Consider the following 12,354-nt stretch of genomic DNA (forward strand, 5'->3'; position numbering starts at 1 on the left):
ATAAAATCTCTTTGGCTTCAAGAATCACAAATGAGTACACGGTTCATTAGGTTTCTTTCAGTGAGCTCGTAAGGTACCCAAATATCGAGCTTTTTTGTGTAGAAAAAAGATTTTATTACAAGTTTATACATACAATAATGCGATAAGACTTTTTCCCCGACCTAATAGAAATAAGAAAATATTTTATGGTTTGGTAAACAACAGCCGCGCGGATCGATCTCTGAAGTTAAGCTACGCTTGCCTGTTCTGTGGATGGGTGACCATCTTATACATGTCGAGTTCCTCCGTGTTTTGAATTGTGGGTACCGGCTGTCATTTTTAACGACCTTTGACAGTCGTTAAAGGCCCATTTAGACGGGGAGAGTTTTTCGTACGGTTCCGAGCGAGAAACTATACGTCAGAAGATTGAAAGTCTGACAACCAGTCTTACTAGGTATCGTGTTATAACACGACAACTAGGTTGTGGAGGTCAGATAGACAGTCGCTGCATGTAAAATACTGGTATTCAGCTGCATCCGGTGAGACTGGAAGCCGACTCCAACATAGTTAGAAGAAAATCTAACGAAATGCTTCAGTGCCCACTAGGGGGCGGTATCGGACACTTTGGGAGGCGATGCTATAGACCTTTGACTAACATATATATGTATTCCAGCGCAAGAGTATCTTGAAGCTGCACGTGCTGACGCACACGGGCGAGCGGCCGCACGCGTGTCCGTGCGGCGCCGCCTTCACCCAGCGCGCCGCGCTCACCGCACACACTGCCGCCAGACATGCGGTCTGTATATCATATTTGTAACATTTTTCACTGGTACTCTGCTCCTATTGGTCGTAGCGTGATGATATTTAGCCTGGCTATCCAACAGTGAGAGAATTCTTCAAATCGGACCAGTAGTTCATGAGATTAGCGCGTTCAAACAAACAAACAAACTCTTCAGCTTTATAATATTAGTATAGATATGTTTTAACATTACTTTTTCTTTTTACAGAAACAGGAAACCTTACCTGCAATGGAAGTTCCACACAACATACCTCAGGAAAGTTAAGGTGTAGGCAGAGGAGTTTGAAACAACCACGCTTCGCCATTAACAATGTTAGTACCATGTAATAGGCTTGTCAAATACCGGATACCAAACTCCGGGCTACTATTGAAAATATTAATTTAATATTATAAAACATAATTGCCTCTGTGGCGCGGTCGGTGGTATATGCGAGTATGACGGAACGAGGTGATCGTGTCCCTCCAACACCAAGGAAGAATCCTCCAACACAAAGGGAGGATCCTCCGGCCAGGCGAGGTGATCATGCCTGGTGGGCCTAGGCAGCCCGACTGTAGTAGTCGAGATCTTGTATATATAGTCAGTTGCAGTGCAAACTTCGATAGCGCGATTCAGGACTTGTGACGTCAGCCACACTGCGCGTGGTGATTGGTTGTGCGCTGGTCCCAGTAGATGTCGCGCTGTATGTAGCGATCCGCTACACGAGTGTCGCGCAAGAGGTCACGGGTTCGAATCCCGGGTCGGGCCAAGAAAATGTTTTTTTGTTAAAAAATTCTCAGAGATTGCCCTGAGCTAAGAAGTTGAGGTCGTAGACCTCCGTGCCTCGGAGAGCACGTGTCGCTATGGTCCTGCGTCTGAGCTCTCACTGGTCGTGTGTACCGTCACACCACACTATGAGAGTGATGTAATAGAGAGTGTACCTGTGTATTGTACACACGACACTATAAACAAAGTCCTGCACAGTTGGCTGTTTTCAATTAAACTGGCCGCCGGAAATCATCTTACTCTAAGTTGATGGCAGTGTTTGAAATACCCACGTTTCGCCATTAACAATGTTAGTTCCATGTAATAGGGGGCGAGCTTGTCATATACCGGGCACGTTACCAAACTCCAAACTACTATTGAAAAACATTCCAATATACATTAGAATTACACGGGAATAACGCCATACTAATTTAATTTAAGTAGTATTATTTTCAGTCTTAATAATAAACGTCGTATAAACTCTGATTAGTTATACAGTGTTTTGTAACACTCATATACTTATTTATTGAATAAATTTAACCCATTACTGTTCCACTGCTGGGCAAGGGTCTCCTCCCGTAATGTGGGAGGGGTTAGGCCTTGAGTCCACCACGCTGGCCAAGTGCGGACTGGGGACTTTGCAAGAACATACTACCATTGAGTCGAGAGGTTGTGGGTTCGAATCCAGCACGAAACAATGAATTGTGCGATCCACAAATTGTTCTTTCGGGTCTGGTTGTACTTTGTGTCCGTTGTTTGTATGTTTGTAAAAGTCCCCGCGACACAAGAGCAATTCTTAGTGCGGGAGTTGTCTTTAAAAAAAGCAAGGTTACATCACGATGTTTTCCTTCACCGTTATAACAAGTGATCGTTATTTCTAATACACACATCACTTGGACAAGTCATTGGTGATCGGGTTCGAACCTGCAACCACTTGCGTGGGAGGTACCAACTTATACCACTCGGCTATCTATAGCTTACATGACGTAAAGTAAGGCGGTTATTGTAAATAAAAGATTTTTCAACATATTCCATAGTTTTATTAATAAAAATATACTATAATAACAAGTTAAACAATTATATTCTAGTGATTTAATTAAGATTGCGTCACATAAGAGAGAATGGGTCATAATTTTCCCCGTTTTTGTAACATTTTTTACTGGTACTCTGCTCCTATTAGTCGTAGCGTGATGTTATATAGCCTATAGCCTTCCTTGATAAATGGGCTATCTAACAGTGAAAGAATTTTTCAAATCGGACCAGTAGTTCCTGAGATTAGCGCGTTCAAACAAACAAACAAACAAACTCTTCAGCTTTATAATATTAGTATAGATTTCACTCCAGACTGAGTTACGCAATCTTGTAATTACTTAAATATCGCACTAATAATAAAATTAGCACTTAATTTCATTTCATTCAAAATTGTGACTATTTTAAATGATATACTTATTAATATTGGAATGTATTTAGTTGAAATAACATAGTTTTAACTTTTGTGTGGCATGCTTCTTATATCATTGTGATCATTGTGTAAGCACCAATTTAGCTATCCCACTCCTTAATACGTACCTGGAGAAGACCCCCCCCCCTAATCATCACAAACTGCACCCCCATTACTCCTCCTCCAATCTGCTCATAATGCACTTTCATAAAATCCCCCCTAATTATTTAACTTTTCATACAGCAACCCGCTCTATCACTATCTCCTTTTCCCGTCTGAAATCTCAGCCTGTGGCCATCACACTGACCCCCCTTATCAGTATAGGCACAGAATCCCCCCTAATCACACTGAAAAATCAACAATCTTACAACCCTAATCTTGTCATACACCACCTATCAGCATTCGCAACCCCCGCCCTCCATTATTTTTTAGGTTACCAACAGTCTTCCCCCCCTCCCCCAATTATCAACCCCTACCCCATCAACATTCTCACCCCCCCCCCCCCCATCTATCTACAGTACACTCACCCCCAAGAAGCCCTCTGTCAGTACTTCCTCATACAATTTCTTCGTTCTAACACAATCATAGACTTTAATGCACTCGCTACACTATACCTTAGTGCTTGAAACTTATCTATAGATAATCTGTATGTGTTTGTCTGTCCGTCTGTCAGTTTGATTGTTAATATAACGTATGTTGTGCGCTGGAGAGACTCTTTGTTTCTTTGCTGGGTCGATTGACTGGAAAATGCAAGAAAAAATGGGTTAGAAACTCATTACACTCTTTTCGCATTAATGGTTAAAAAAATCGCTTGCTTAGGTTGTTCTGTGGATAGGTGACCATTTTTCATACTCATCCTCCGTGTTTCGGAAGGCATGGTAAATTGTGGAAGTAATTTTCAAAGAATTGTAGATCTTTGACAGTCATTCAGAAGCTTGAAAGTCTGACAACCAATTTTACCGAAGGGTATCGTGTTATAATCCAGGTAACATCCCGTAAGACCGAAAGCCGACTCCAACATAGTTGGAAGTAAGGCTAGACTACACATACAAATTCGTGCCTTAAAGAGCACGTAAAACCGTCGATCCTGCGCCTGACCTTTCACTGGTCCTGTCAGTTATCTGTCCCACTGGACTATGAGAGTTAAGGAAGACAGTGTACCTGTGTATTGAACACACACTGAGACATTATAAACAAAGTCTCGTACCATTAGCCAGTTACAATGAAACTGACCGCCGTACTTGGATATTGGCTCGGACGCTATTATGATAAAAGAAAATATTATGTATATATTACCTTAATGAGACATCAATTTTCCATTGCAATGATAATAATCCAGGCTTGACTCTCAAATGTGTTGGTATATTACTATACATCTGATCCATGCACAGCAAAGATGTCAGTTCCGCCACACAGTCGGGTGAAAATCTGAAAAATAATATTAACAAATTATATTGGTACCTTTTTGAATAGTTAGTAACATGTGGGTATGTCTCTAGTTGATTAGCCACCTTTACAAAACTATCAAGCAAGCGTATAAAGGGGGAAGGAAAGAGCACGCGCCGCGCTCATCTGTCAAGCCCGCGAAGAAAATCGCTCTCAGAGCGTGCTGCTTTCCCGCGCGTAATACTGTACGATACTAAGTACGTGCGATAGTGTGTGTAAAGTTGGCTATTATCTCAACACTCAAGCAACGTAACAAAACCGCGCGGCGCAATAAACCATTGTGTTTATTTAAAAGAGTCCACTAGAAAAAAGTTGGGATACCCTGAACTAGATCATTTAGCTAAGTTACAATGACAATAATCAACTGTACCTTAATCCTTCTAGAAATGTCTGAACATCGTCCAGATGCCAAGCATCTTTAGTAGCTGATCGTAGCCTCGCAAAGTGCCTAACAACCTCCCTGACTGCTGAAAACTTGTCTGCGTTCATCAAACTCGACGTCCTACTGTCCGGATTGCCTTCTAACTCTTTAAGAGCCACTAGAAATAGAACAATTGCATATGTATTGATGTGAATGAAGTGAAAGAAGTTAGTAGGGATCATAGCATAATGTTCTTCGGTTTCACCCTACCATGATGAGAAATGGGCCCTCATAGCCAAGTGTGCTTACCGGTTGGTAAACGATCTGTGGGTTGAGCAACCCACAGTGGTATTTGAACTGAGAGTCTCTGTGCTTCGGAGGCCACGCAAAAAGTCGGTCACGGTTGTTGTCTATTAAGATAACAGTCGTTAAGCCATGTTAAAGGCCTTTCGGCGGCTTGAACAACTTTGACACTAGGTAAACCACTAATTATACAATAGATAGATGGGAAAATGGCATGATTTTATGTCTGTATGCCTTTCTAGTGCCATGTTAGTCTCTACCTTGAACTACAGTTGTATTAGACGTTAATTCGACTGTAATAGCCAAGTGGAGATTGTGGGTTAAGAACTTAGACCTTTAGGAAGGTTTTGTGTTTTCTTTTACAAGTGCCAATGATTCAGAGTAATACATTTTGTTAAACTATGTTTGTAAGGGTCTATAGTTCTCTATTCAAGCATATTCGATATTCTTGAGGCAGTTGAAAAGGAAATAATAAATTTACTACCATTGTTATAGAGTTCAATTCCACATAATATCGCCAAAAATCTATATGTTATTGATAACGAATTGTTGATTTTAAGTTACCTGAGGTTTAAATTACAATACATGATTGTAAAACTTTTAATTTTCGATAAAAATGATGTTACTATGACAACTTTACTTACGAATAACAAACGGCTTTATCTCCTTTTTTTGTATTTCTGGCGTTAATAAAGACACAGTAGTCCATTGTGCTGGACTTTCGGTAAGTAATTCTAGTTGTTGAGACATATTTGAACAATAAATACAACTATTATCACATAAAAATAACAGGAATAGAAAAATCAAAACAATGTGGATGACGTATGTCAAAGACTGACACTTTGTGACTCGATTGTCAGCTGAAAATCGCCTAAAGAGTGGTTTAAATTCATCGTTTGTTTGGTCAAAATTATTGAAACGGTGCAACGATGGTCTGTCACTGAATATTTATTCCTGTTCCTCGGAACTTTGTCATAATTTTCATTAGAGTTTTGAATTTTATTAGGCTTAATAACTTAAATTGACTTATTAAATTAATTTCTCGTTACAGCTCAAACAGTGACATCACTAAAGTGTAATGGCCGCTTGTTTGGCGTTATCTCGCTAGAATTTACAAACGCGATATTTACAGTAACTTTACATATAAGCTAACTAAACTAGTGTAAAACTGACCAAAAATACAAAATTAGTGATATTTTACAAAATAATTAGCTAAAACAATGGCTGCAGTACAAGGTCCTCCTGGAAGCAAAAACTGGCCGGCGCGACCGGGGATGCAGCACCAAAACAGTCAAAATCAGCCCAATTTGACTTTAAACAGAACAATAAACTTGTATCCATTGACTAATTACACATTCGGGACTAAGGAGCCGCTGTTTGAGAAAGATGCGTCCGTTCCAGCGCGGTTCCAGAGGATGCGTGAGGAGTTTGCGAAAATTGGCATGAGGAGGTTAGATTTTAGCTTTATTTTGTACAGTTATGTTTGATAGTTTGATACTGGTTATAACCTCATAAATACTAAACTACAGACCTTATAAATACTAACTATACAAATGGAAATTGTGGCAATTTTGCAATGATGCATATCTTATTGATGGAATTTGATAGATAGATTGTTAAGTGTATTGGTTTCTGCCTACCCCTTTGGAAAGAAGGCGTGATTTTATGTATGCATTTCCTCTTAATTGTTAACGTAGTGATTGGCAAAAATAAGTAGGAATAGTTATCTGGTCAGCATTTTAATGGCTCGCTCTAGAATACACCATACCATCTACAAAATATATATATATGTACTTCACGCTTCCTCATAGAGCTCTATATGCATTTATACATACATGCTTAAAGTCACGATTTTCATAGCTGCACATTTTGGTAAAAACTTTTAATCGCAAACAGACAGTTGTCGACTATAATCTATACTAATATTATGAAGCTGAAGAGTTTGTTTGATTGTTTGTTTGATAGTTTGTTTGAACGCGCTAATCTCAGGAACTACAGGTCCGATTTGAAAAAATATTTCAGTGTTAGATAGATCATTTATCGAGGAAGGCTATAGACTATATAACGTCACCCTCATTCGGAGTCATTAGGAGTGGAGTAGCATCGAAAAATGTTACAAAAACTGGGACAATTTTGACCCATCATATCTTATGTGACAAAAGTGAAGATGTGCGAGTCAGCTAGTAAATACATAAAACTGTTTCAGGTCAGTAGAAGGGGTGTTACTAGTCCATGAGCATGGTCTGCCTCATGTGCTGCTCTTACAACTGGGTACTGCATTCTTCAAACTGCCTGGAGGAGAACTGAACCCTGGTGAAGTAAGTTGTTTTAAGTAAACCCTTATTCAACTATAATATTATTGTCCACAGAAAAAAACCATTTGTAACAGTTTTCCATTTATTTAGAGTGAAATGGAATGAAGGTTTATGTACTAAAAAATGAAGTAAATATGTAAAAATCACTAATTTTGTCCATCAAAAAAGCAAAATTTTTGGGACTTTTAAAGTATAATATCTACAAAACATAAATAAATAAAACATCCTATTAATCGAATGATACCAGTGTGTTCGCAGCAGACTACACCAAACATCTATATCTCTTGAATAACTGAACCTAACACCCTGTATGTTAGAAAATTCTCAATAGCAGCCCTAGTTTGGTTAGTTTGTTTGTCGTATGGTTAGTGGTCAACCTAGTGTCAAAGTTGTTTAAGCCGCCCGAAGGTCTTTGACGTGGCTTAACGACTATTATCATATTGAAAATAACCGGGATCGACTTTTTACGTGCCCTCCGAAGCACGGAGACGCCCTGTTCAAATACCACTATGCGGTCACCCATCTATAGAATGACCGCGCCAACGGTTGCTTAACCCACAGATTGTTTACCGACTGGTGAGCGCAACTGGCTATGAGCGCCTGAGTTTAGTTATGTGCCTAGTATAATAATATGGCGGGCTTGCCCTTTATTACATAGAACTATCTATGTAAATAGCAAAATGGATGTATTTCATTTCATACTGCCTGTACCTTGAAAGGTATAAATGATATAACATGTATGTATTTTACAGGATGAGATTGAAGGTCTGAAGAGGCTGCTGACAGAAACCCTGGGCAGGCAAGATGGAGTCAAACAGGAATGGGTTATTGAAGATACTATAGGTAATTTACTAATTTATTATTATCATGACTTTTTTTTTTATCTCTAGCTGTCTCACTGTTGGGCTAAGGCAAGGGCCTTCCTAAAAGAGGGAGGGGGTTTGACTTTGAGTCAACTATGCTGACCAAGTACAGGTAAAACAATTTTTAGGCATGCAAGGTTTCATTACTAACCTATTACTCTCCCACTGCGGGGCAAGGGTCTCCTCCCAAACGAGGGGGAGGGGCTAGGCCTTGAGCCCACCACGCTGGCCTAGTGCAGGTTGGGGACTTTGCATGCCCTCAATAAATGTACTAAACAAATTTTAGACAACGTTTTAAAAAAAAATTAGGCATGCAAGTTTTCCTCACGATGTTTTCCTTCACCATTAAAACAAGTGATCATTATTTCTAATACACACATCACTTGGTAAATTCATTGGTGTGTTTCCTCAGCTGAAACTATCAACTACTTATATGGAATATACCATCTTATACCTCCCAGCTATCACCGATATAAATACTAAACCTTTTCTCAAAATTTCAGGCAACTGGTGGCGTCCAAACTTCGAACCGCCCCAATATCCATACATACCTCCACACATCACAAAACCGAAAGAGCACAAACGCCTCTTCCTAGTACAACTTCAAGACAGAGCTCTATTCGCAGTGCCTAAAAACTACAAATTGGTTGCGGCACCGTTGTTCGAGTTGTATGACAATGCTCAAGGATATGGGCCTATAATTTCATCGCTCAGTCAGAGTTTGTGCAGGTTCAATTTTGTGTACATGTGAGGACTGTCTCATGTACGTATCTACAAGCATGGGAGGGGTAAGCGCAAGCCATGCCCTTACCGTAACAGGGATGATGATAGGAAGAGATTTTAAATCGGTTTGAGAAAATATTAGATATTTATTTTGTCTGTTCTTGCTAGCTATTTAAAAGATATATTTAATTCGTTAATGTCCCACTGCTGGGCAAGGGTCTCCTCCCGGAATAAGGGAGGGGTTAGGCCTTAGAGTCCACCACGCTGGCCTGGGTTGGGGTCTTTAAAAGGTAGACTTTTTTTTTAAATCTATTAGTGTGGAAAATTTCATCTAAGTAAGTTCAGCAATTTTGACGTGATTGTCGGGTAATTGAGTATACTTACTTACATCCTCACACTTTCGCATTTATAATATTTTTATGCATCAAGATTAACTCATTATTGTCCCACTGCTGGGCAAGGGTCCTCCCGGAATGAAGCAGGGCTTAGGCCTTTAATCCACCAATCTCTTTTTTTTTTTAAAGACATATCCCGCAATAGTAATTGCTCTTGTGTCGCGGGGACTTTTACAAACATACAAACAACGGACACAAAGTACAACCAGACCCGAAACAATTTGTGGATTGCACAAATGATTTTTCCGTTTGGGAATTGAACCTCTGACTTCCCGTCGCAATGGTAGCAGCGTGGTGACAACCACTGCGCCATGGAGGCAATCTAGCCGAGTGCAGTTAAAATATGTATCTAATATTTTTTAAAAACGAACAATATTATCATTTATTCACATCATCTCTTTTCATGTAGATATGAATTAACATCAGACTATTAGTGTTAAAAGTGTTGGCAGAGACTAGTGTGAAATGGACATTTCAATATATTAATATAATAAACCAGGTTATAATGGCTACCGATCCACGCAATGTAGTTGACTATCAGTCAAATCAGCTACTCTTTATGAGATGTCAAAAACACAGTATAGAAATACGATACAGTGAACCTGGGTAACTTTGAATCATTTGGGTAACATTGAACGTGGGAATTTGAACTAGTTTCGATTATTTTTTATTATGAAACCAACACAATTGATAAAGGTTTATTTTAGTTTTGCAAACTTTTATCAATTGTGTTGGTTTCATATAAAAATTAAGAGTAACTAATTCAAATTCCCACGTTCAATGTTACCCAAATGATTCAAAGTTACCCAAGTTGACTGTAGTGCCGTCACAGTTTCGTATTTTCGTTGTTATCAAATGAGTGTCTAATAAAATGTTTCAGTCTGTAATAATTACAATTTCAACATTATTTACGCAAAGAATTGCTAACCCCCGGTTTCTGAGTACATTTAGCCGTAGTTTATCTATTCAATAACGTTTTTTTTTAGATGAGTTTAAACGCTATTGAATAGATAAACTACCGCTAAATGTACCTCAGAAACCGGGGCTAGGCTGAGCATTTTAGATGAAATATAAAAAGCTCATTTTGTCCAACTGTCTAATATTACATTGCGTTGTTCTATATGTACAGTGATGATAAGACATTGTAACATTTTCTATCGTACTTTATGCATGAAAATAGCCACCTTTACACACACACTGTATCGCGCATGAAACAACAATCGCCCGTGTAAGGAGAAAGCAAAGAGCCGTCACCGCGCTCACCTCTCCGCGCCCGCGACCAACATCGCTCTCTCAGAGCGCGCTGCAAGCACTAGCGTTATACTGTACCATACTAGGAACGTGCGATACTGGGTGTGTGGAAAGGTGCCTAATATCAAATTATTAATGATATTATATATGTAAAAGTACTGTTGAAAATGTGACGCTGAATACATATTTTTTCTGTTCGACTGTCAAGCCATTTATCAAGAACAGAAGGACCGTTTCAAGTGAAATTTTTAGTTTTAATAATTCAATATTTGTAATAGTTGTTAAGTAAATATGAAAGTACTGACCATTTCAGATGCAGTTTTATTTATGTACCTGAAGAAAGAAGATTGTTTTAGTATTTAAGAATTAATTTTAAGGTTAACTTAAGAATTGTAGAACCTCTTGGCTAAGTAACAGATCGTTCTCTAAGGTTAAGTTACGCTTTCCGAGGTTGTTCGGTGAATGGGTGACCATATTATACATACCGAGTTCCTCCATGTTTCGGAAGACACGTCAAATTGTGGGTCCCGGCTGTCATTTTCAAAGATCTTTGACAGTCGTTAACAGTAGTCAGAAGCTTGAAGGTCTTCACCATGTAAACGGAGGCGGGAAGGGGGGGGTTATTTCCCCTGTAAAGAGGCTGTCTACAGAAAAGGGCATCAATGAATAGAGTAATATATTTTTAAGGATTACTATATTTATATATTATCATGATAATATTAAAAAAGACTGAACAACGCCCGGTTTCTGCGTACATTTAGCGGTAGTTTATCTATTCAATAGCGTTTTAAACTGATAAATAGATTGCTATTGAATAGATAAACTACCGCTAAATGTACCTCAGAAACTGGGGGCAAGTGATCTCTCTGTGATTTATTTAATATTTATTTTAACATGATAAGCTAAAACAGTTATATACCAAATCGCTTACATGTGTATAATTTAATTAAGTATTTATAAAAACAAAGTTATATACTAATACTAATGGTACACAAAAAATACTGTGATATTAATGAATATTCTTTTAATATTGGTATTTATTAAATAATGTCTTAGTAGGTGATTGTGTCTTAAAATTGTATAGTGCTTATATAGTGCTCGTAACCGGCGGTCCTGTATAACAACATGTATGTATGTGAATGAAGCAAGGGAAGTTTGTAAGGATTGTACCAAGTGACGTTCTTTGGCCTCTGCCTATTGGAAAAATCGTTTTATGTCCAGAAGAAATAAAAACTGAGATAAGAGAAGAAAATATACAAATGTGGTCAGTAACCCCCGGTTTCTGAGTACATTTAGCGGTAGTTTATCTATTCAATAGCGTTTTTTATATGAGTTTAAACGCTATCGAATAGATAAACTACCGCTAAATGTAACTCAGAAACCGGGGGTAAGTCATGTCATTATATCGGAGTCTCTCGCTCACTACACATTGTCACATTACTATGATTCTTTTGATTATGACGTAGTGAGCACGATTGTAACGACCTGAGTATAGAAGTAAGTATTATTATTATTATTATATACTAGCGAACTGGCACGACTTCGTCCAGGAATAGCACAATTTGATCCCGTTGATTGCATTTTCGTGGGAATTTTAATCCCATCGATCCCATACTCTGCTAATGCTACTCTGCTCCTATTGGTCGTAGCGTGATGATATATATATATGAAGGCTATATGTACCTATATAGCCTTCCTCGATAAATGGACTATCTATAACACTGAAAGATTTTTTC

At 38.6% G+C, this 12,354-nt stretch overlaps 3 protein-coding genes across 4 annotated transcripts in view; 2 read left to right on the forward strand and 1 right to left on the reverse strand.

Moving 5' to 3' along the window:
• LOC142985407 (zinc finger Y-chromosomal protein-like) overlaps positions 1–2,539 on the forward strand; it is a 30,998-nt gene extending 28,459 nt beyond the window's left edge. For both annotated transcript variants that reach the window (XM_076133551.1, XM_076133550.1), the window contains exons 13-14: positions 653–775; positions 987–2,539. In XM_076133551.1, the coding sequence (XP_075989666.1) occupies positions 653–775; positions 987–1,043 (180 nt within the window). In that variant the 3' untranslated portion in view covers positions 1,044–2,539. The remainder of the gene's footprint in view (positions 1–652; positions 776–986) is intronic.
• A 929-nt stretch (positions 2,540–3,468) lies between these two features.
• Positions 3,469–5,898, reverse strand: LSm-4 (COMM domain containing 5 Like Sm protein 4). The gene is made up of 4 exons (XM_076133555.1): positions 5,716–5,898; positions 4,778–4,946; positions 4,258–4,389; positions 3,469–3,701 (listed from the first exon to the last, which is right to left on the reverse strand). Exons 1-4 carry the CDS (start codon positions 5,819–5,821, stop codon positions 3,506–3,508), a joined length of 603 nt encoding a protein of 200 aa, XP_075989670.1. The 5' UTR covers positions 5,822–5,898; the 3' UTR covers positions 3,469–3,505.
• Positions 5,899–6,140: 242 nt separating this feature from the next.
• On the forward strand, positions 6,141–10,925 carry Cpsf5 (cleavage and polyadenylation specificity factor subunit 5). Its single transcript, XM_076133863.1, has 4 exons — positions 6,141–6,521; positions 7,278–7,389; positions 8,139–8,229; positions 8,753–10,925. The coding sequence occupies exons 1-4, from the start codon at positions 6,292–6,294 to the stop codon at positions 8,998–9,000; spliced, it is 681 nt and encodes a 226-aa protein (XP_075989978.1). The 5' UTR covers positions 6,141–6,291; the 3' UTR covers positions 9,001–10,925.
• The last annotated feature ends 1,429 nt before the right edge of the window (positions 10,926–12,354 follow it).

This window comes from Anticarsia gemmatalis, chromosome 30 (genome assembly GCF_050436995.1).
Source record: "Anticarsia gemmatalis isolate Benzon Research Colony breed Stoneville strain chromosome 30, ilAntGemm2 primary, whole genome shotgun sequence".
NCBI classification, from domain to species: domain Eukaryota; kingdom Metazoa; phylum Arthropoda; class Insecta; order Lepidoptera; family Erebidae; genus Anticarsia; species Anticarsia gemmatalis.

What these genes read in the sequence shown, in the direction of transcription:
- Cpsf5 (XM_076133863.1), top strand. Translation starts at nt 6,292, where the DNA reads ATGGCTGCAGTACAAGGTCCTCCTGGAAGCAAAAACTGGCCGGCGCGA. An exon ending in GAGAACTGAACCCTGGTGAA is followed by an intron (nt 7,390 to 8,138) that starts GTAAGTTGTTTT and finishes TGTATTTTACAG; the next exon opens with GATGAGATTGAAGGTCTGAA. An exon ending in GGTTATTGAAGATACTATAG is followed by an intron (nt 8,230 to 8,752) that starts GTAATTTACTAA and finishes TCAAAATTTCAG; the next exon opens with GCAACTGGTGGCGTCCAAAC.
- LSm-4 (XM_076133555.1), bottom strand. Translation starts at nt 5,821, where the DNA reads ATGTCTCAACAACTAGAATTACTTACCGAAAGTCCAGCACAATGGACT. An exon ending in GATAAAGCCGTTTGTTATTC is followed by an intron (nt 4,947 to 5,715) that starts GTAAGTAAAGTT and finishes TTCTATTTCTAG; the next exon opens with TGGCTCTTAAAGAGTTAGAA. An exon ending in ACATTTCTAGAAGGATTAAG is followed by an intron (nt 4,390 to 4,777) that starts GTACAGTTGATT and finishes ATTATTTTTCAG; the next exon opens with ATTTTCACCCGACTGTGTGG.